The sequence below is a fragment of the Carcharodon carcharias genome, chromosome 1, assembly GCF_017639515.1.
Source record: "Carcharodon carcharias isolate sCarCar2 chromosome 1, sCarCar2.pri, whole genome shotgun sequence".
NCBI lineage: Eukaryota > Metazoa > Chordata > Chondrichthyes > Lamniformes > Lamnidae > Carcharodon > Carcharodon carcharias.
This window is the reverse complement of record NC_054467.1, coordinates 221,211,123-221,233,564: the sequence shown is the minus strand read 5'-3', so window position 1 is coordinate 221,233,564 and position 22,442 is coordinate 221,211,123. Positions and strand designations below refer to the sequence as shown.

Below are 22,442 nucleotides of genomic sequence, written 5' to 3'. Positions count from 1 at the left end.
ATTTTAACTCCACTATTTAGAAGTAATTGATTTATTGTTGAATCAATTTAGTCAATGGCAAAATGTCAGCAGTGCCTTCCTGAAATCCACTAGGGCTGCAGTATAGTAAAATGGTTAGTTTGTGTTTTGTATTTGTGCTACAATTCCTCATTTAATTTTCCTGCAGGCACTGGCTGAGCAGGTGACCAATGATGAATTAGCCCAAGGAAGCCTTTATCCACCCCTATCTAAGATTCGTGAAGTCTCCATCAAAACTGCAGTTAAGGTGAGTATCCTTATTACCTGGAAGTGTACACATTTTATTTACTATATAAAAGGTGATTGCAAGGATGAAACCACTGGGACCCTCAAATTGGCAAGTGTGCATCCATTGTCTGTATTGTACAGGGCCACTGTTGTGCAGTTGTTGATGTCTGTATTTTTTCGTGTGGGAAGAATAAAATTCTGGGGTTAGAAAATGGTGAGTTTTGTCTTTCCTGATGCATTATTTCTGTCTATGTCTAGACTGTCTTCTCATTAGAGTGATGGGAATCCATCACTAATGAGTATTTTTGATTTTTTTAAGATACAACATTTAGCCAACCTTATGGTAGAATGGTTAATGTATTGTTTTGAATGTATGAGGGCACAGACTTTTTCATACTTCCAATTTTTTAATACAAATATTCAATGTTTATAAAATTTGAGATTTCCTTATCTTTTTCTTTCAAAAACCTATGTAGAGGAGTGCACATATTTTCATCATGTTAAAAGACCAGGAGCTGTGGAGGAGCAAAGGGATTTGAGTAGCTATTTAACCAAATATAAAATTCGTTTTTCAGGGCCAGAGAGGTTGTTAATTATGAACTCGGTATGCCATTAAAAACCTAGTTACATCTCAAGTACAAAAGGTAATCAAAATGACTGATGGAATATTGGCCTTTATCTTGTGTGGATTAAGAAATCAAAAATGAGCAAGTTGTGCTTCAGTTGCACAGAGCCTTAGTCAGACTCCGTCTGGTGTACAGGCACTGAAGCTCAGGGAAGATGTGCTGTTTTTGGAAGAGCCACATTGCAAATTGACCAGAATGATATCAGGGCTTAAAAAAAGCTAAACTGAGGACCGGTTGCATAAACTTAGCCTGTGTTCAGAAGGCTGAAGGACTTTTCCAGTGGAGATATTTAAAATGATTATTTAATAGTTTCTCTGTGCATCACATTATCTCATGGGGGAGTCCAGAACAAGGCAGCATAAACCTAAAGTTAGAGGTGGGCCAAATAGGAGTGAAATCAAGGAGCACTTTTTCACAGAAAAGGTAGCGGAAAAACAGAACACACATTCTCAAGAGGCTGTGAATGTTGAAGACAAGGGTCTGCATAGATCATTGAAGGTGGCAGGACAGGTGGAGAGAGCAGTTAATAAAGTATAGTATCCCTGGGCTTAATACTATTTGCCTTTCATAAGTCTGTATTGACTCTGCTTTGTCATTGTGATATTCTAAGTGCCTTGCTGCCGCGTTCTTAATAATAAATTCTAGCATTTTGCCATGTACTAATAAGCTATAGTTAAAAGCAAAATACTGCGGATGCTGGAAATCTGAAACAAAAACAGAAAATGCTGGAAAATCTATAGTTCTCCATTTTCTCTCTCTTCTATCTTAAAAATCAAGGTTAAGTTTGCTACTTTGCAATCCTTGGAAGCTGTTTGAGAATCTAAGGAATTCTGGAAGATCAAAACTAATGCATCCAGTATCTCTGCAGCTGCATCTTTTAAAACCCTATGATGCAAGCCGTCAGGTCCAGGGGATCTGTTGTCACTTAGTCCCACTAATTTCTCCAGTGCTAGTTCTTTACATATTTACTGATTTCTTTAAGTTCCTCATTCTCACTAAATGCTGGAATGCTTTTCTTATTTCTGGAATGCTTTTGTGTCTTCTACCGAGCACAGATAGAAACTACTGGTTTAATATCTGTGCCGTTTCCTTATCCTCCATTATAACTTTTGCCACCTGTGTTTGTCTCTAATGGGCCTATATTTACTTTAATTTATCTCTTATTCTTCATGTACCTTTGGAAACTTCTACAATATATTTTTATTGCTGGCCTGCTCTCTCATTTTTTGCTTTTTGTGTCGATGTTTTGGTGCTCTTTACTGAATTCTAAAATTCTTCCAATCCTCAGACCTACTCTTTTTGACACCAGTATAAGCCTTTTCCTTTGATCTAATACTATCTTTAACTCCTGTTACTAGCCATGGTTAGAGCACTTTTGCTATGCGGTTTTGTGCCTTACGGAAAGTATATTTGTACATAAATGCTAGCCATTGCTTGCCTACTTTCATATCTCTTCATGTAGTTTCCCAGTCTACATTGCCCATCTTGCCCCTCATACCCAAGTAGTTTCTGTTTAGATTTTAGACCCTGGTTTAGTACTTTTTATTCTTTCATGTGATGTGGGCATTGCTGGCAAGACCAGCATTTTGTTGCCCATCCCGGATTGCCCTTCAACTGAGTGGCTTGCTGGGTCACTTCAGAGGGCAATTAAGAGTCAACCACCTTGCTGTTGGTCTGGAGTCACATGTAGGCCAAACCAGGTAAGGGTGGATATTAGGAGTAAACTAAATCACTTTTAACCTCAGAATTCTTGACCACTCTTCCCTAGAGATCCCTTTATTACAAAGTTATTTAATCCTTTCCCATACAGTATATCAAAAATAGCATGTTCCCTACTTGGTTCCTTGACATATTGATCAAAAAAACCAAAAACTAAAAAATACCTGGAAAAACTCAGCAGGTCTGGCAGCATCAGTGGTGAAGAGTACAGTTGACGTTTCGCGTCCTCGTGACCCTTCAACAGAACAATTTTTTCAGTTCTGTTGAAGGGTAATTAGGACTCGAAACGTCAACTGTACTCTTCTCCGCTGATGCTGCCAGACCTGCTGAGTTTTTCCAGGTATTTTTTAGTTTTTGTTTTGGATTTCCAGCATCCGCAGTTTTTTTGTTTTTATCATTGTTTTGATCAAAAAACCATCTTGGATACATTCCATAAACTTGTCCTCCATATTTGTTGAATGAGATGTAACTAGGTTTTTAATGGTAGTTCATAATTAACAAACTCTCTGGCCCTGAAAAACGAATTTTATATTGCGGAATGTCAAATTTCTCCTTATGATGATAAAGTCTTCCAAAACTTTTTAAAATAGTTACTATTTTTCAAGTTTAATATTTCAATTTCTACTTTTAAACCCAAGTCTATATCTCAATCTTTATTTCACTCTGTGTAAAATGATTAAGTGAAGGATAATCTGGTATGCTGTCTCAGAATATTCTTGTATGTGTTTTACTTGTTTGACATCGCTGCTATCCCACAGGAGAGATCATTGTTTCCCTGTTTTCCTGGTGCTTTTCTAGCCGTCATATTTTGCAATTTTTCTTTTGTTTCTCATTTCCATTAGAGATTTACACTTTTCATAGAAAATCGATCTTGCACTCATGTATTTACAGGTATCATACCCTTGGCATATTCCGCTGCTGCATGGAAGTTTTAATTTGTTTATGTTTGTTCTAGGTTACAGAGTACTTATATGCAAACAACCTAGCTTTCGAGTTCCCAGAGCCTAAGGACAAAGAAGGGTTTTTTCTGTCCAGAGTGTGGAAGACGGACTATGAGTCGTTCCTTCCAGACATTTATGATTGGCCAGAGTCTGCAACAAAACTACCCAATTTGTAATCATATGCCATGTTTAACAAATTCCTGCTGAAGTGTCTATCCACTAATTATCTGATTTTTTTCAGCGGGCAGAGGATCATCTCCTAGCTTGCTAGACTCTCTCTTTGTATCATAAGAAATAGTTTTGCTAACTTAATCCCTTTTTCAACTTCCATTAACCAGTATTCATTGGAAATATGCAACTTCTTTCGAAGGAAGAAAGAACTTGTGTGTATATGGTGTTTTTCACTGCCTGATGTCCCAAAATTCTTTACAGCCAATTCATCCTTCAGAGGTATAGCCACTGTTCTGTAGGAAAATGCAGTTGCCAATTTGCAAACCAACTTTCATTTGAAAGTTGACTCCTCTAACAACGCTGTAGTACCTGATTCTCTGTTGATTATGTGCTCAAATCCTGAAGTGGGGCTTGAATTCACAAGTTTCTGACTTGGCTCAGCATCTAGATTCCTGCGACTAAGTTCAGTGCTGCATTACCTTGGCCTGCATTTAAAAAAAAAACTGCTATCTACTTTGTTACTGCTAAGGGATCAGGAAAGCATTAGCTACATCATTATTTTCTTCTATCTTAAATTCTGAACCTGTTCACTTTATATGTTGGGTGTGTGAGAGTGGCAAGTGTATAGAAAATGATAAAATAACATTTTTGAAAGCAGACTTAATTATTGGAACTTATGCTTGGAGGTTCTGGATTTTTTTACATATAGTATCCAAAGTATGATTCGACACGGCAAACCTGAATGACAATATACATTAGGAATGCAAGATAAAAACAAAATGCTAAGAATACTCAACAGGTCAAACAACATCCGTGGAGAAACAGAACTAATGTTTCTCTGTTCCAGTCTCCATCAGTGCTGCTTGACTGAGAATTTCCAGCATTTGTTTCTTTTCCAGATTTCTAGCGTCTTCACTATTTTGTTCTCAATCATGATGTATCAGTCAGTTATTACATTCAAAGGGATAGATTTGCTTGTCATTTTTGAGTACTAAACTGTTGGTTATAAGAATGCAATATTAATGATTCTGCCAATATGTTGGCAAGTTTTGTTGGGCTATTTCAATGCAAATATTCTGTATGACCCTATGTCACAGCTTTTCCACATGATAATATCCATTGCCTGAGCTGATATGTAGGGAGGTACAGCCACTTGAATGAAAAGTGGTACTTTGCCTAGCTCCAGTAGGAACATTCTGCTTTTTAGTATGTTTGTTGGTAATTGAGTGGACCTGATAAATGTATCTATACCTGTTATGAAGTGTTGATGTACAATTTTGAGAGCAGCACCTTTTGAAGTGGAATACTGTAATACTTTTGAAGACTAACCACACGAATTAGTGATGTTACTCTTCTCCCAGGAAATAATGAAACGAGAAGTCCCCAAGGAGACCAGAAAGGTCGAGAGCACTTACAATTCAAATTCAGGATTGGAATTAGAATTTTTTTCATTTCTATTCCGATGATCACAAAGTCCTATTTATCTAAAACTTGCCTGTGATTTAAAGAAAATGCTGTTATCAGAATCAAATGCACTGAAGGAAATACTTGTGTGGCAAAGAGTTTATTTATTGATGATCGGTGTTAACTGTTTGGAACAATATTGATTTTTTTCCCATGTCTTTTAATTCCTCATTCCCTTTCTAAGATGGATGGTTTTTGTGTTTTCTCAACTTTTCTTCATGGAGCCTTTACATTGAATATTAACCATGTTGGCAGATTTACTGATTGTCCATGTATTATGAATTGGTTTTTGTCTGTATTTGTTTATTACTGAACTAATGAAACAGTTTTCAATATTTTTGTGTTAGTATGCAATAAAATTCAAATGGATTCAGTTAAGTAGAGGAGCATATTTGCTTATAAGATACTCTATAAAGATTCTAACAATTCCCCATCTGAACTGAAATCGGTCATGCTTTCTCAGCTCAATTGCTACATCATGGTAGATTAGCAATGGCAAACATTGAAAAAAAATCATAATTTTCAATGAGTATACATTCCTTTTGAAGAATAAAAACTCCACAGGAAGTTATCAATTTCATTTGGCATAATAGAAAAGCAGAATATTTTTAGATGGTTAAGAGGCTTGGGGAGCAGAGGGAATCCGACCTGAAATACTTGGAAACTGGCTAAGCTTCAAAAACAGAGACACCACACAAAAACCATAAGTTCATTGGTTGGTGAGAAACTGCAGTTACGGAGTGTCTTTAAATAGCTGAAAATTAGATGGTCATTGTCGGGCACTTGGTGTAGTGCGAATGTTACTTGTTACTTACCAGCCCAAGCCAGGATATTGTCCAGGTCTTGCTGCATTTGGACAAGGACTGTTTCAGTATCTGAGTTGCCACAAATGGTGTTGGACATTGTACAATCATCAGCAAACATCCCCACCTTTGACCTTTATGATGGAAGGAAGGTCATTGATGCATTAGCTGAAGATGGTTGAGCCTAGGACACTACCCTGAGGAACTCCTGCAGTGATGTCCTGGAACTGAGATGATTGACCTCCAACAACCAAACCATCTTTCTTTGTGCTAGGTATGACTCCAATCAGTGGAGAGTTTTCCCCCAGATTCCCATTGACTCCAGTTTTGCTGGAGCGCTTTGATACTGTCAATTGCTGCTTTGATTACAAAGGCAGTCACTCTCACCTCAGCTCTGGACACACCCCACAAGTTAGATAATTTGAATTTGGTCTGTGATCAGGGACAGAAGGGTATGATTGCAGGTGAGGTGGGTATGGGGACCCAGGGAGTAGAGTTCAAGGTGCCTCAGTCCCTGAGATTGTCCAACAGTTACGAGGTTCTTGCAAGCTGTGTGGACGAGAGCAGGGACTGCAGGGAGGATGAACAAACTGCCCATGGCACTGTGGTACAGGGAGCCAGCCATTCAAGTAGGGAGAGGAAATAAGAAAGTAGTAGTGGTAGGGGGACAGTATAATTAGGGAGATAGATACTGTTTCTTGCAGCCATGAGCATGAGTTCCAAAGGCTGTGTTGCCTGTCTGGTGCCAGGGTGAAGGACATCTCCTCGGGGCTGGAGAGGGACTTAAAAGTGGGAGGGGAGAGATCCAGTTGTCGTCATCCACGTTGGTACCAACGACGTTGATAGGACCAGAATGGAGGTTCTGCTGAAAGAATTTGAACAGTTATGAGCTAAATTAAAAAGCAAAACCTTCAAGGTAATAATCTCAGGATTACTACCTGAGCCACGGGCGAACTGGCATAGGGTAAATAAAGTCAAAGAGTTAATGGGGCATTGGCATCAGTAATGAGGAGCTGTTCCGGTGGGATGGGCTTCAACTTGAACTGTACTGGGACCAATAACCTGGCGAATTGAATAACTAGGGCTGTAGAGAGAGCTTAAAACTAAATAGAAGGGAGGGAGGTTTCTGGAGAGGGGATAAGTAAGCTTGCAAGCAAAAGGATATGGTGGCATTTGAAGGGCAGCTACTTGAGTAATGATACTCAGTGTGACAGGAAGGGACAGAGTGTGCAAACGTTTTTTAAAAAGCAGAAAATAGGGTCAAAGGGGGGAAAAATGGTAAAAAGGCAAAATTAATGGCTCTTAAATGCACATAGTGTTCGGAACAAAATAAATGAATTAATGGCACAAATAGAAGTTAATAAGTATAATCTTGTAGCCATTACAGAGACATGGGGCAGAATTTTGCCATTGGTGAGCAGGGGGCAGGGTCCGCTCGCTGACATGTAAAATGACGCGGGATGGTGTCAGGGGAACCCACGACATCATCCCACCTCATTTAAATTTTCAGGAAGGTGGGGGCACTGCAAAATCAACTGCAGGCCTGCCGACCTGTCAATGGCCAATTGAGGCCATTGACAGGGTCATTTAAACAATTAAAGGACCTGCCCGTCCAACCTTAAGGTTGGTAGGCAGGCCAGGAGCCCCGGCGGCAAATAGAGAAAACATGAAACCTCATCCAGTGGCAAAAGTTTTAATAAAGGTATAATGTAAATTATGAACATGTCCCATCTTGTGTGATGTCATTTGAAGGGGACATGTTGGGGAATTTTCTTTTCTATTATAAATATTTTTGAAAGTGTCAGCAATCTCCCTGAGGCAGCACTTTGCCTCAGGGAGATGTGCGCTCTATCGTGCACATGCGCAAAAGAGCACACTCACTTTTGGGGAATCACCCCCCCCCCCCTTCCCGCCGGACGTCACACTGGACAGGCCTTAATTGGCCCACCCATGTAAAATGGCGGCAGGGCCCGCTTCTCCGGCGGGGATTGGCTCCCAGCTCGCCGAAGATTGGGTTGGGCCTGCCCGTCCGACAGGCAGAAAATTCTGCCTTTGGTTACAAAGAGATCAACTGGGAACTAATTTTTTTTAATTCATTCATTGGATGTGGGCTTCACTGGCTGGGCCAGCATTTATTTCCCATCCCTAATTGTCCTTGAAAAGGTGATGGTGAGCTGCCTTCTTGAACTGCTGCAGTCCATGTGGTATGGGTACACCGACAGTGCTGTTAGGAAGGGAGTTCCAGGATTTTGACCCAGCGACAGTGAAGGAACGGCGATATATTTACAAGTCAGGATGGTGAGTGACTTGGAAGGGAACTTCCAGGTGGTGGTATTCCCACCTATCGGCTGGCCTTGTCATTCTAGATGATAGTGGCCGTGGGTTTGGAAGGTGCTGTCAAAGGAGCCTTGGTGAATTCCTGCAGTGCACCTTGTAGATGGTACACACTGCTGCTACTGTGTTTCGGTGGTGGAGGGAGTGAATACTTGTGAATGTGGTGCCAATCAAGCGGGCTGCTTTGTCCTTGACAGTGTCAAGCTCCTTGAGTGTTGTGGGAGCTGCACTTATCCAGGCAAATGGGGAGTATTCCATCACACTCCTGATTTGTGCCTTGTAGATGGTGGACAGGCTTTGGGGAGTCAGGAAGTGAGGTACTCGTCACAGGATTCCTAGCCTCTGACCTGCTCTTGTAACCACATATATGGCTAGTCCATTTCAGTTTCTGGTCAATGGTAGCTCCAAGGATGTTGCTTATCGGGAGTTTCACTGATGGTAATGCCATTGAACATCAAGGGGCGATGGTTAGATTCTCTCTTGTTGGAGATGGTCATTGCCAGGCACTTGGTGTGGCGCGAATGTTACTTGCAACTTACCAGTCCAAGCCAGGGTATTGTCCAGGTCTTCCTGCATTTAGACATAGACTGCTTCAGTAACTGAGTCATGAACGGTGCTGGACATTGTGCAATCATTGGCGAACATCCCCATTTCTGACCAATGTTGGTAGGAAGGTCATTGATGAAGCAGCTGAAGATGCTTTGGCCTAGGACACTATCCTGAGGAAGTCCTGCAGTGATGTACTGGAGCTGAGATGACTGACCTCCAAAATCCACTGCCATCTTTCTTTGTGCTAGGTATGATTCCAACCAGTGGAGAGGTTTCCCCCTGATTCCCATTCACTCCAGTTTTGCTAGGGCTCCTTGATGCCATGCTCCATCAAATGTGACCTTGATGGCAAGGGCAGTCACTCTCACCTCACCTTGGGAGTTCAGCTCTTTTGTCCATGTTTGAACCAAGGCTATAATGAAGTCAGGATCTGAGTGGCCCTGGCAGAACCCAAACTGGGTGTCAGCGAGCAGGTTATTGCTAAGCAAGTGCCACTTGATAGCACAGTTGATGACCCCTTCCATTACTTTACTGATGATCAAGAGTAGATTGATGAGGCGTAATTGCTGGGTTGGATTTGTTCTGCTTTTTGTGTACAGGACACATTTGGGAAATTTTACACGTAGCCAGGTATATGCCAGTGTTGTAGCTGTACTGGAACAGCTTGGCCACTGCAGCAAGCTCTGGAGCACAAGTCTTCAGTACTATTGCTGGAATATTTTCAGGGCCATAGCCTTTGCACTATCCAGTGCCTTCAGCTGTTTTTTGATGTCACGTGGAGTGAATTGAATTGGCTGAAGACTGGTATCTGGTGCTGGGGACCTCTGGAGGAGGCTAAGATGGATCATCCACTCGGCACTTATGGCTGAAGATTGTAGCAATTGCTTCAGCCTTATCTTTTGCTAGTGATGTGCTGGGCTCCCCCATCATTGAAGATGGGGATATTTGTGGAGCCTCCTCCTCCAGTGAGTTGTTTAATTGTTCACTACCATACACGACTGAATGTGATAGGATTACAGAGTTTAGATCTGATCCTTTGGTTGTGGGATCACTTAGTTCTGCCTGTCTCTTGCTGCTTATGCTGTCTGGCACACAAGTAGTCTTGTGTTATTGCTTCACCAGGTTGACACCTCATTTTTAGGTATGCCTGGTGCTGCTCCTGGCACCCCCTCCTGCACTCTTCATTTGAAGCAGAGCTGTATCCCCTGAGTACAAAAGCAGGGATGTAATGCTGGAACTGTATAAAGCAATGGTTAGTCCACAGCTGGAATTTTGTGTTTGGTTCTGATGGACGTATTACAGGAAGGATATAATTGCTCTGGAGATTTACAAGAATGTTGTCAGGGCTTGAAAATTGCAGCAATGAGGAAGGATTGCCTAAGCTAGGATTGATTTCCTTAGAACAGAAGAGGCTGAGGAGTGACTTATTTGAGGTGTACAAGATTCTGAGGGGCCTAGATAGAGTAGACAGGAAGGGCCTGTTTCCTCTACCGGAAAGATCAATTATCAGGGGGGCAAAGATTTAAGGGGATTGGTAGAAGGATTAGAGGGGACAAGAAAAACTTCTTCACCCAGAGGGTGTTGGGTGTCTGGAATTTGCTGCCTGGTTTGCTCATGGAGGCAGATATCCTCAACTCATTTAAAAGGTACGTGGATCTACACCTGAAGTCTTGTAACCTGAAAGGCTATGGGCCAGGTGCTGGAAGGTGGGATTAGAATGGGTGGCTAGTTTTTTTGGTTTTTCTTTCTCGGCTGGCGCAGGTATGATGGGCTGAATGGCTTTTTTATACGCCGTAACTTTTCTATGGTTCCATTGACTGGGAAATGTTAACATTCGGAGAGATTTGTATGTTCTTGTACACTAATCAAAGTTAAGATATAGGTACAGCAAGCTATTGGGAAGGAAAGTGGTGAGTTTGCCATTATTACAAAGGGATTGGAGTATGAGTCTGGAGTCTTCCTCCAACTGTACAAGGCCTAGGAGAGACCAAACCTGGAGTACTGTTCAGTTTTGGTCCTCTAAGGAAGGATATACTTGTTGTAGAGGGCGTGCAATGAAAGTTTGTTAAACTAATTCCTCCTGGCACTAGGGGATTGTTTTATGGGAGAGATTTAGTAGATTAGAGCCACATTCCATAGAGTAAAGAACAATCAGAAGTGATCTCATTGAAACATACAAAACTTGAAGGAACTAGAAAGGTAGATGATGGGAGGATGTTTCATCTGACTGGGAAGTCTAGAACTAGGGTTGAATTTCAGAATAAATGGTAGGCTACATAGGATGATGAGAAAGCTCTTCAGTCAAGGGGTTCTGAATCTTTGGAACTCTCTACTCCCAAGACCTGTATACTCAGTCATTGAGCACATTCAAGACGGAGATCGATAGATTTTTGGATGGGAATTGATAGATATGGTGAAAGTGAGGAAAGGTGGAGTTACATAGGCCAGGATTGTCCAGTCTGCGATTTGGGGGCGGGGCCCGCTCGCCGACGGGAACGTGATATGGGATGACGTCGGGAGGAACCCCTGACATCATCCCAGTCCCTTTAAATTTTCAGGAAGGCAGGCGGACAGTGAAATCTGCTGTCCACCCGCCGACCTGTCAATGGCCAATTAAGGCCATTGATAGAGCAATTAAGATTGTTAAAGACCTGCCCGTACAACCTTAAGGCTGGCGGGCAGGCCAGGAGCCCCAGTGGGCTCCTGATTATGCATGAAACCTCATCCACTGGCGGGATGAGGTTTCATGTTCCTTTTTAAAAACTTTAATAAGTGTTATGTTATATTTATTAACATGTCCCATCTTGTGTGCCATTGTCACATGAGGGGAACATGTTAATAAGTTTTATATTCTTCTATTTTTAATGTTTTTGACACTGTCACTGATCTCCCTGAGATAGCATTCTGTCTCAGGGAGATGTGCGCTCTATGACAGATGGGGAACTCCCCCACCCCAAAAAAAACCATATAGGAAGTGCATAGCGGGCAGGCCGCTAGGCGGGCCTTAATTGGCCCTCCCACTCAAAATGGCGGCGGGCCCCATTTCAGCGGTGGAGTTCAGCTGCCTGCCCGCTGCCAAGCAGGTGGGGCCAGCCCACCCATCGAAATAAGAATTCTGCCCATAGGATATATGACACCGAAATAGGCCAATTGGACCTGCCAGTTTATGCTGATATTTGTGCTCCACTCAAGTCTCCTCCCATCTTTTCTCATCTAAATCTACCATGGTAACCATCTATTCCTTTCTCCCTCAAATGCTTGTCTAGCTTCCCTAAAATGCATCTTTGCTCTTGTTTCAAACACACTGTGGTAGTGTGTTCCACATTCTTACCACTCATCAAGTAAATACGTTCCTTCTGAATTCCCTATTGGAATTCTTGGTGACTTTCTTATATAATGGCCTCAAGTTTTGTTCTTCCCTATAAGAGGAAATATTCTCTCCACATCCACAATCAAGAACATTCATTATTTTAATGACCTATTAGGTCACCCTCAGCCACCTTTTCTCCAAGAGAAAAGAGCCCCAGCCTCTCAATACTTACCAGAAATGCATGGATACGTATTATCAGGAATCATTCTTGTAAATCATTGTACCCTCTGCAGTGCCCTTCTATCCTTTTGATATTATGGTGAGCAGAAATGCACACAGTACTCAGTTTGATCTAACCAAGGTTCAATACAGATTTAGCATATCTTCCCTACCTTTCAATCCTATCCTTCTGGAAATAAGGCTGGTGCTTTTTTTTTATTATTGCCTTGCTGTGTTGCAACTTTTAGTGTTGGTATTTGTACTCTTGAGATCCCTTTGTTCCTTTTCTCCACCTAGACTTGCAGCTTTCAAGTGACCTCCCTATTTTTCCCACCAAAATGTACTGCCTGTGTTGAATTTCATTTGCCAATTATTTTCCCATTCTGCAAGTCTTCTGTAATTTGTTGCAGCCCTCCTTGGTATTGACTATTACCCCATTTGGTGTCATCCACAAATTTAGAAATAGCGTTTTTGGATTCCACAGTCCAAATCGTTAATATGAATTGTAAATAGCAGTGATCCCAGCACTGATCTTTATGGAACACTGCTTCCCACCTTTTGCTCCAAAATCACTATCCTTTACTCCCACTCTCTGCTTTCTGTCTTGAAGCCAGCCAGCAACTCGTCTCCTAATCTCATTCTCTGACTTTATTCATTAGTTGATTATGGGGCAGTTTATCATCGTCTCTGAACATTAACTCTGTTTCTCTCCACAGAAGCTGCATGACCTGCTGAGTATTTCCAGCATTTTGATTTCATTTCAGATTTCCAGCATCTGCGGTATTTTGCTTTTGTATAATGTTTTTCCTGTGCTCTGAACACCGTTTTAAATGTTTTCCCATTGTTGTTTGCCAATATAATTGGCCATTTTAAAATCCCAACTTCTAGGAACATAGGAGCAGGACTAGGCCATTCAGCACATTGAGCCTGCCCCATTATTCAATATGATCATGGCTGATCATCCATTTCAGCGTCTTTTTCCCACACTATCCCCATATCCTTTTGTCATTGATATTTAGAAGTCTGTCAAGCTCTGCTTTAAACATACTCAGTGACTGAGCTTCCTCTGGGGTAGAGAATTCAAAAGATTCACAACCCTCTGAGCAAAAGATTTCTCCTCACCTTGGTCCTAAGTAGCTTCCCCCTTATTTTGAAATTGTGCCCCCTGGCTCTAAGCGTCCCAACCAGGGGAAACATCTTATCTGCATCTACCCCGTCTATTCCTTTAAGTATTTTGTAGACTTCAATGAGATCACCTCTCATTCTTCAAAACTCTACAGAATACAGGCTCATAAGACAGTCCTGCCATCCCGGGAACAAGTCTGGTGAACCCTCGTTACACTCCCTTTATGGCAATAATATTTTTCCTAAGGGAAGGGGGCCAAAGCAGCACACACTACTCCAGGTGGGGTCTAACCAAGGTTCTATACAATTGAAGCAAGACTTTGCTAGTCCTGTATTCAAATCCTCTTATGATAAAGGCTAACATACCATTAACCTTCCTAATTGCCTGCTGCACCTGCATGTTAGCTTTCAGTGACTTATTGACGAGGACACCCAGGTCCCTTTGTACATCTACACTTTCTGATCTCTTACCATTTAAGAAACTCTGCACATCTGTTTCTCCAACCAAAGTGGATAATCTCACATTTTTCCACAATGTATTCCATCTGCCAATGTTCTCGCCCACTCATTAAGTCTGTCCAAAACCCCTTGAAGCTACTTTGCATCTTCCTCATAAAGCGAGGTGGGAATTTGTGTTGTGTCAGCTGCGAGCTTTTAAATATTACATTTGGGCCCCACATCCAAATCATCGATATATATTGTGAACAGCTGAGGCCCAAGTACTGACCCTTGCGGTACCCCACTAGTCACTGCCTGCCAACATGAGAATGACCTGTTTATTCCTACTATGTTCTCTGCCTGTTAACCAACAGAAAAGCTACCATAAGACCATGAAACGTAGGAGCACAAGTAGGCCATTTGGCGCATTGAGACAGCTCTGCCATTCAATATGATCATGGCTGATCTGACAAACCATAGGATTTAGGAGCAGAAGTAGGCCATTTGACCCATTGAGTCTGCTTCATCATTCAGTGAGATCATAGCTCCTCAATCCTCCAACTCCACTTTCCTACCTTTTGCCCATAATCCTTGATTCCCTTACTGATTAAAAATCTGTCGATCTCAGCCTTGAATGTACTTAACAATCCAGCCTCTACAGCCCTCTGTGGTAAAGAATTCCACAGATTCACTACCCTCCGAGAGAAGAAATTCCTCCTCATCTCATTCTCGGTATAGCACCAGTCAGCTGTGGCTGCAGCCTTGACTGCAGCTTCTGTCAGCCACACTCTAATACTCAGCTCGTGGGGATGGCTATGGAATAGCAGATGACAAAATAGGAGTTTCTAACATTCACAGGTCTACCTACAATCAATTAGATTGATGGAAGCTACACAACACAAAGACCAACCAATTTTGAACACACAGTAATCTCCCAAGCATTGGGTCTAATGTTCAGTTATTAGGAACAAAAACAGAAAATGTTGCAAAAGCTCAGCAGGCCTAACAGCATCTGTGGAGAGAAAGACAGTTAACGTTTCGAGTCCGTATGACTCTTCTTCAGAGCTAAAGAGAAGTAAAAATGTAATGAAATTTGTACTGTTTAGGGGGGATGGAGCAGGTGAAGCCAGATCGAAGGCCAGTGATAGGTAGTGGCAAAGGAGAGATTGGCAAAGGTGCCATGAATAAAAGGACAAAGGGGTGTTAATGGTGGCGTTATTGGCTAAAGGAGGTGCTGATGATGGCATTAAGGTCAAAAAGCAGAATGTGGTAACAGCAGGACAAGGGTAAGCACTCTGGAAAGAACAACATGAACAAGTGGCAGATGGCCCCGGTGGGGTGGGGGAGGGGATAATGGTGGGAAAAAAGATCAGAAATAAGATAAAAGGTGGGGATAAAGCAATGAATAAAAATGAAAATAAATAAAAATAAGTAGATAAAAAATAAAAATGAATTTTGAAAATAAGGAATAAAAATGGGGTGAGGATGGAGGAGAGGGTTCATGGTCAGAAGTTGTTGAGCTCCATGTTAAGTCCGGACGGCTGTAAAATGCCTAATCAGAAGATGAGGTGCTGTTCCTCCAGTTTACGTTGAGCTTCACTGGAACATTGCAGCAGACCAAAGATGGACATGTGGGCACGAGAGCAGGGTGGTGTGTTGAAATGGCTAGCAACAGGAAGGTCAGGGTCATGCTTGTGGACAGACCAGTGTTCCGCAAAGTGGTCACCCAGTCTGTGTTTGGCCTCTGCTACATAGCAGAGGATGCAGTAGACTAAATTGAAGGGGATGCAAGTGAAGTGCTGCTTCACATGAAAGGAGTGTTTGGGCCCTTGGCGGTGAGGAGGGAGGACGTAAAATGGCAAGTGTTGCACCTTCTGCAATTGCATGGGAAGGTGCCATGGGAGGGGGATGAGGTGATGGAGGAATGGACTAGGCTGTCCAGGAGGGAACGGTCCCTACAGAAAGTCGACGGCGGGGTGATTGGAAGATGTATTTGGTGGTGGCATCATGCTGGAGTTGGTGGAAATGGCAAAGGGTGATCCTTTTCATCCCACCAGTCTCCACATTCAAAGTGAGGACAAGAGGGACCCTATCATGGTTCTGGGAGGGAGAGGAAGGTGTCAGGGCAGAGGCATGCAAGATGGGTCGAACGTGGTTGAGGGCCCTGTCAACCACTGGGTGGGAATCCTCGGTTAAGGAAGAATGAAGACGTGTCAGAAGCGGCGTTTTGGAAAGTGGCATCATCAGAACAGATGTGAAGAAGGCAAAGGAACTGAGAGAATGGGATGGAGTCCTTACAGGAAGCGAGGTGTGAGGAGCTGTAGTCGAGGTAGCTATAGGAGTCAGTGGGCTTGTAATAAATTGGTGGACAGCCTATCACCAGAAAGAGACAGACAGAGAAGTCAAGGAAGGGAAGGGAAGTGTCAGTGATGGACCATGTGAAAATGATTGGAGGGGTGGAAATTGGAAGCAAAGTTGATAAATTTTTCCAGATCCAGATGAGAGCATGAAGCAGCACCAAAACAGTCATCGATGTACTGAAAAAAAAGTTGTGGGAGGGGGCTTGAGTAGGACTAGAACAAGGAAAGTGTCACATTCCCCATAAACAGACAGGCACAACTAGGGCCCATGTGGGTACCCATAGTCACACCTTTTATTTGGAAGGCGTGAGATAAGTTTAAGGAGAAATTGACATGCTTGGTCTACCAGGACAGTCCTGTTTGTGGATTTTGGGGAGGAGGTAGAAGCGGGCTGTCTGAGGTTGGGAGACTATGAGGTTGGAAGTTGTGGAGGGAAGATCTCCAGAGGAGATGAGGTCAGTGACAGTCCTGGAAACAATCGCTTGATGTTCAATGGTGGGGCCATGGTCCAGGAGCAGGTAGAATGAAGTGCCTGAGAGTTGACGCTCAGCCTCTGCGAGATAGAGGTCAGTGCGCCAGAGAACAACAACACCACCCTTGTCGGCAGGTTTGATAACAAAATCAGGGTTGGACTTGATACCATGGAGTGCAGCAAGTTCAGAAGGAGACAGGTTAGAGTGGGTGGGAGGAGCAGAGAAATTGAGATGGCCAATGTCATGCCAACAGTTCTCAATGAAAAGACCAAGAGCAGGTAAGAGGCCAGATGGAGGGGCCCAGGAGGAGGAGGGAGAATACTGGAGGTGGGAGAAATGATCCGTTGAACTCCCCAAAGAAGTGAGCACTGAGGCAAAGGCGGCAGAAGAAGAGTTCAGCATCGTGCTGAGCCTGGAATTCATTGAGATGAGGGCGTAAGGATATGAAACTGAATCCTTTGCTGAGTACTGAATGTTCAGCATCAGAGAGGGGAATGTCAGGGGATAAGGCGAATACACAGCAAAGGCTGGGATTAGAAGACGGGATGGGGTCAGAGGGATGGGAAGGGGTGGAGGGTTTTGGATGGGCATTGGTATCAATGAGTTGTTGGAGCTCGCGTTCCTTAGCACCTGAAAGAAAGGGACAAAGTTTCTTGTTATGGCGTCAAGTGAGACAAATAATAAAAAAACTGGGGACAAGGACAGCTTTGAGATAGAGTGAGTTGTTGCTGCTGCTGGAGGGAGAGGTCCAGTGTGCTCATATAGCAGCGCAAGGCACTGAGTGCGGATTTCAGGATGCGGCGAGAACAGCAGTTCGGGGAACATTGTATGTCCCAGAGACACCTATAATCCTGGGTGGATTTGAAACATGAGGGATGGAACCTTGGTTGAAATCCATGTGGGGTAAGTCGGAGATGAAGACAGTCACTGAGGAAGGAACTGTGGCCATGAAAGTGAGTTTTGGTAAACACCTTGTCAGACACCAGGAGGGAATTGGAAAGCAATGAAGGTGAACAAGGCAAAAGAGACAAATGGAAATCCTGTCGGAGAGAAGAGCAGTACTTCAAGGTAGGCATTCCTGGAAGAGAAGTGGCAGTGAATTAAACACTAAGATAAAAGCAAAATACTGTGGATGCTGGATTTCTGAAACAAAAACAGAAAATGCTGGAAAAACTCAGCAGGCCTGTTTTTGTTTCAGATTTCCAACATCCGCAGTATTTTACTTCTTTTTTAGTTCAGTTATTAGGTTTTGCTTTTAAGCTGGCATGGTTCTATAAGGTCATCATTCAGGTTGGAGGAATGGTATAAATAGTTCCCAAGTGTGATCAGAGTTTAATGTGTGGGTTAGTGAGGAAGGTTTGTAGATTGATAGGCCAGAGGATAAAAATACACTACAGCTTTCTTTTTTTAAATACGTTTGACACTTTGGAGCGTAATGTCTGAAGTGTGATGGATGTTGTCATTTTTTTTTGATAAGGCAGACTGGTAGATCTCCTGTGACATTGCTCACAATGTCAGAAGGTATTTTGGTGCAAGGAGATGCTGCAGTGTGCAGTTGGGGAGGGGTTCACATCAACACTGAAAGAATTTGGAAATTTTTTTTTTTAAGAGATCTCCAAAGAAATCATTAAATTTATATCATTGATTGCCTGAAAAACAAATAAGTTGCATCTTCCCAACCCATTGTAAGGTGCAGAATAATTTTGTTTCCCTTATTGTAATTCAGATGACTTCCATATTCTTTATTCACCCTCTCTACAAAAGTTGGATTCCACGGGCAAGCCGAAGCTTTCTATATGAGCTCACATGCAAAAAGCTGGGCTAGTTGGTCACAGGTCCAGCGGTGAATCTTTACATTAATGTGCAGCTTGGCAGAATAAGTATACTGAGGGACAAAACATTAACATTTTGTAAGCCAGCAGTTTTAGCCTGACCCTGTCAAGAGTTTTATAAATCCCATGATAATGGTTTTGTTTTGTGCAACCCATCCTGTCCTGAATTCAGTGAGAGCCGCTTTAAACAACAAGAATTAATGAGTTCAAGATTTTACGTGAAAATTTCTAAATGTTTGCTGTTGAGGGGAAAGCCCTTCCCATGCACCCTGACTTGTGAAAGTTCTGAGGGGTAGCCATTTTTCTGCCCAGTCTGGTTGCTCCCTTCGCTTTAAGCTCCTCCACTGTCTTAAAGTAATACTTGGGTTTCTTCTTCCCACCCATGGGATCCTTCCGCCACTGGCTCATCTCCTTCTGAAATTCCTTGTCCGCTTCTTCAAGGCCATTCAGCCCATCATGTCGGTGCCAGCTGAAAATACCAGCTGTCCATCCTAATCCCACCTTCCAGCATCTGGGACAAAGCATTGCAGGTTACAGCACTTCAGGTGCAGATCCAGGTATCTTTTAAATGAATTGAGGGTTTCTGCCTCGATCCGCCAATCCGGGCAGCCAATTCCAGACCACCTACCGCCTTCTGAAATCCTTAATCCTTAATCGATGCCAGTATATTACCTTCTATCCCATGTACTTCAATTTTGCTAACCAACCTATTCTTAGCCCCTCAAAATCAGATTTTCTCCATTTTTTTTATCTTGGTTTTTGCTCTTCTTATGTCCTTCTCTAACAACCTTTTTAAAGCGTATTGTGGTCACTATTGCCTAAATGTTCCCTTACTTTTACTTCTCTTACCTTATCTGTTGAAATACAAGCTCAGTCATAATCTTATTTTTGCACGCTCAAATAGTTTACTCCTCCTATTTTTTATGCTCATAAAAGTAGCCCAACTGGAGAAGATAGTATTAGATTAAAAGTATAATGCCTACAATGTTGCTGAAAAAGAGCAGCAAAGTTGAGGATTGGGAAGATTCTAGAAATTAGCAAATGATGACCAAGAATTTGATAGAGGGGCAAACAATTGTATGAGCAACTGTGTCATAAGATTTAAAAACAAAAGTAAACAGGGGTCACTTAAGAAGCAGAAATGAGAGAAATTATAATGGGGAATAATGAAAAGGCAGAAATGTTAAACAAATATTTAGTATCTAACTTCACAGCAGAAGACATAAACACAGGGAATAGTGGAAAATCAGGAGTCCAGTGAGTGAAGAAGTTGGAACTATTGATATTAGCAAAGAAGTAGTACTGGAGAAATTAATAGAACTAAAAGTCAACAAATTCTCTGGACCTGACGGCTTTAAAAAAGACAGCTGCAGAGATAATGGGCTGTATTTTAAATTACCTAACCTGCTGGGAGCAGGTGGTGTTAGTAAGGTGCAGGGAAATTGAAAGTTGTGGTTCCCTCCCACACTGTGGCATTTAATTCCCTGCCTGGAAGCCAACCTGTGATAGTCTTGGCTTTCAGTCGAACAGAGAGCAAGTTGAGCCACCGAGCCAGTTAAGTCCTCATCCAGTGAGGGAGAGGGGTTGGTCACTTGCGCCACCTCCGTTACAACTGGAAGTAGGTGTGTTGGTATCAGAATTATGATTCTTAGACTTTCATTACACATGTACGCACGCACACACTCCAAAACCAGTTAATTCTGTTAAAATTTCCCCCAATGGATGCACTCGTTTTGATCTTCCAAAATTCCCTAGATTCTAGAACAGTCCCTGTAGATTGGAAAGTAGCAACTGTAACCCTGCTTTTCAAAAAAGAGGGACAAAGAAACCAGGTAAACTATAGGCTGGCTAACCTGACATCAGTGGTAGGGAAATACTAGAGTCTCATATAAGAATGTGGTAACAAGACACTTAAAGTAAAATGATTAGGCGGGCTGAACACTGTCTTATGAATTTACAAAGCTATTAGTTTTTTTTACAGCAGAGGCACTGTAGGTGATGGAGAACAAGTGGATGTAAAATACTTGGATTTTGAGAAGACATTCAATAAGAGCCACATGACAGGTTGTTGCATAAGATTAGGGCTCATGAGATTGGTTAACAGAGTTGGGTTGGCAGGTATAGTTTGTGGCATGCTGCAGGATCAGTTGTTTGGACTCAACTATTTATAAGTAAGCTGTGAGGGGCTGCAAAGGGATATAGACCAGTTAAGTGATTGAACTAAAACGTGATAGTGGGAAGTGTGAAATCATCCCTTTTGGTAGGAAGAATGAGGACTAATTGAGTAGAAATGGGCTTATGTTCTCTGGCGTTTAGAAGAATCATCTCTCAGCGATTGCAATAAAATTCTTCAAGGGCTTGACAGTAGATACTGATTGGTTGCTTTCCTTTTGCTGGATTGTCTACAAGTAAATAACATTGGGCTAAATAACTTATTTTTTATCTAATCAGCCCGGGCTGCATTTTGTGCTCTGTTTGAGCCTAACCTGTCCTTCCTTATCTACCTATCAGCATAACCCGATATGCCCTTCTTCCTCAAATGCTTATCTAGCCTACCCTTAAATGTATCCAGACTGCTCTTGAAACCAAATCAGCATTTGATTGTGTGGCATCAAGGAACCCTGGCAAAATTGAAGTCAATGGGAATCGGGAGGAAATCTTTCCACAGGTTGGAGTCTTACCTAGCACAAAAGATGGCTTGGTGCTGGAGGCCAATCATCTCAGTTCCAGGACATTGCTGCAGGAGTTTGTCAGAGTAGTGTCCTAGGCCTAACTATCTTCAGCTGTTTCATCTATGAGCTTCCCTCCATCATAAGGTCAGAAGCGATGATGTTTGATGATTAAACAATGATTAGTACTGTTTGCAATTCCTCAAATATTGAAGCAGTCTGTTCCAATATACAGCAAGATCTTGACAGCATTCAGGCTTGGGCTGATACATGGCAAGTAACATTGCCTGGCACTTATGTAACATGAACGATGTCTCCAACAAGAGAGAATCTAACCGTTTTCCCTTGACATTCAATGGCATTACCAATCCTGAGTCCTTCACTATCAACAAGCGGTGTGTTACCATTAACTGACCTGGACCAATCATAAAAATACTATGGCTACAGGAGCTGGTTAGAAGCTGGGAATTCTGAAGCAAGTAACTCACCTCCAGACTCCCCAAAGCCTGTCTACCATCTACAAGGCAGAAGTCAGGAGCGTGAAGGAATACTGTCCACTTGCCTGGACGTATGTGGTCAGAAGCTTGACACTGTCCAGGACAAAGCAGCCTGCTTGATTGGCACCCTGTCCACCACCTTAAATACTCACTTGCTCCACCAGCAACACAGAGCAGCAGCAGTGTGCACTATCCACAAGATACACTGCAGCAACTCACCAAGGCTCCTTTGACAGCATCTGGAAGGACAAGGGCAGGAGATGAATGAAAACACCACCACCCGCAAGTTGCCCTCCAAGCCACACGCCATTTTGACTTGAAACTATATCACCGTTCCTTCACTGTCATGGGATCAAAATCCTGGGACTTCCTTCCTAACAGCACTGTGGATGTATCTGTACCAGAAGAACAGCAGCAGTTCAAGAAGGCAGTCCACCACCACCTTCACAAGGGCAATTGGGCATAGGCAACAAATGCTGGCTTTACCAGTGATGCCCACTTCCCATGGAAGAATTTAAAAAATCATTTAAATCATTTAAAAAATGCTGAAATCATTTCTGTGGTAACAAGTTCCACATTCTCAGCAGCCTGGGTGAAGAAGCTTCTTCTGAATTTTCTATTTGACTTCTTATTAACTATCTTATATTGATGGCGTCTAGTTTTGAT

General features: G+C 42.5%; 1 protein-coding gene across 7 annotated transcripts in view; it reads left to right on the top strand.

The window, feature by feature from the left end:
- Positions 1–5,545, top strand: part of me2 (malic enzyme 2, NAD(+)-dependent, mitochondrial) — a 93,530-nt gene extending 87,985 nt beyond the window's left edge. For all 7 annotated transcript variants that reach the window (XM_041191956.1, XM_041191949.1, XM_041191924.1 and 4 more), the window contains 2 exons: positions 167–265; positions 3,547–5,545. In XM_041191956.1, the coding sequence (XP_041047890.1) occupies positions 167–265; positions 3,547–3,708 (261 nt within the window). In that variant the 3' untranslated portion in view covers positions 3,709–5,545. The remainder of the gene's footprint in view (positions 1–166; positions 266–3,546) is intronic.
- The last annotated feature ends 16,897 nt before the right edge of the window (positions 5,546–22,442 follow it).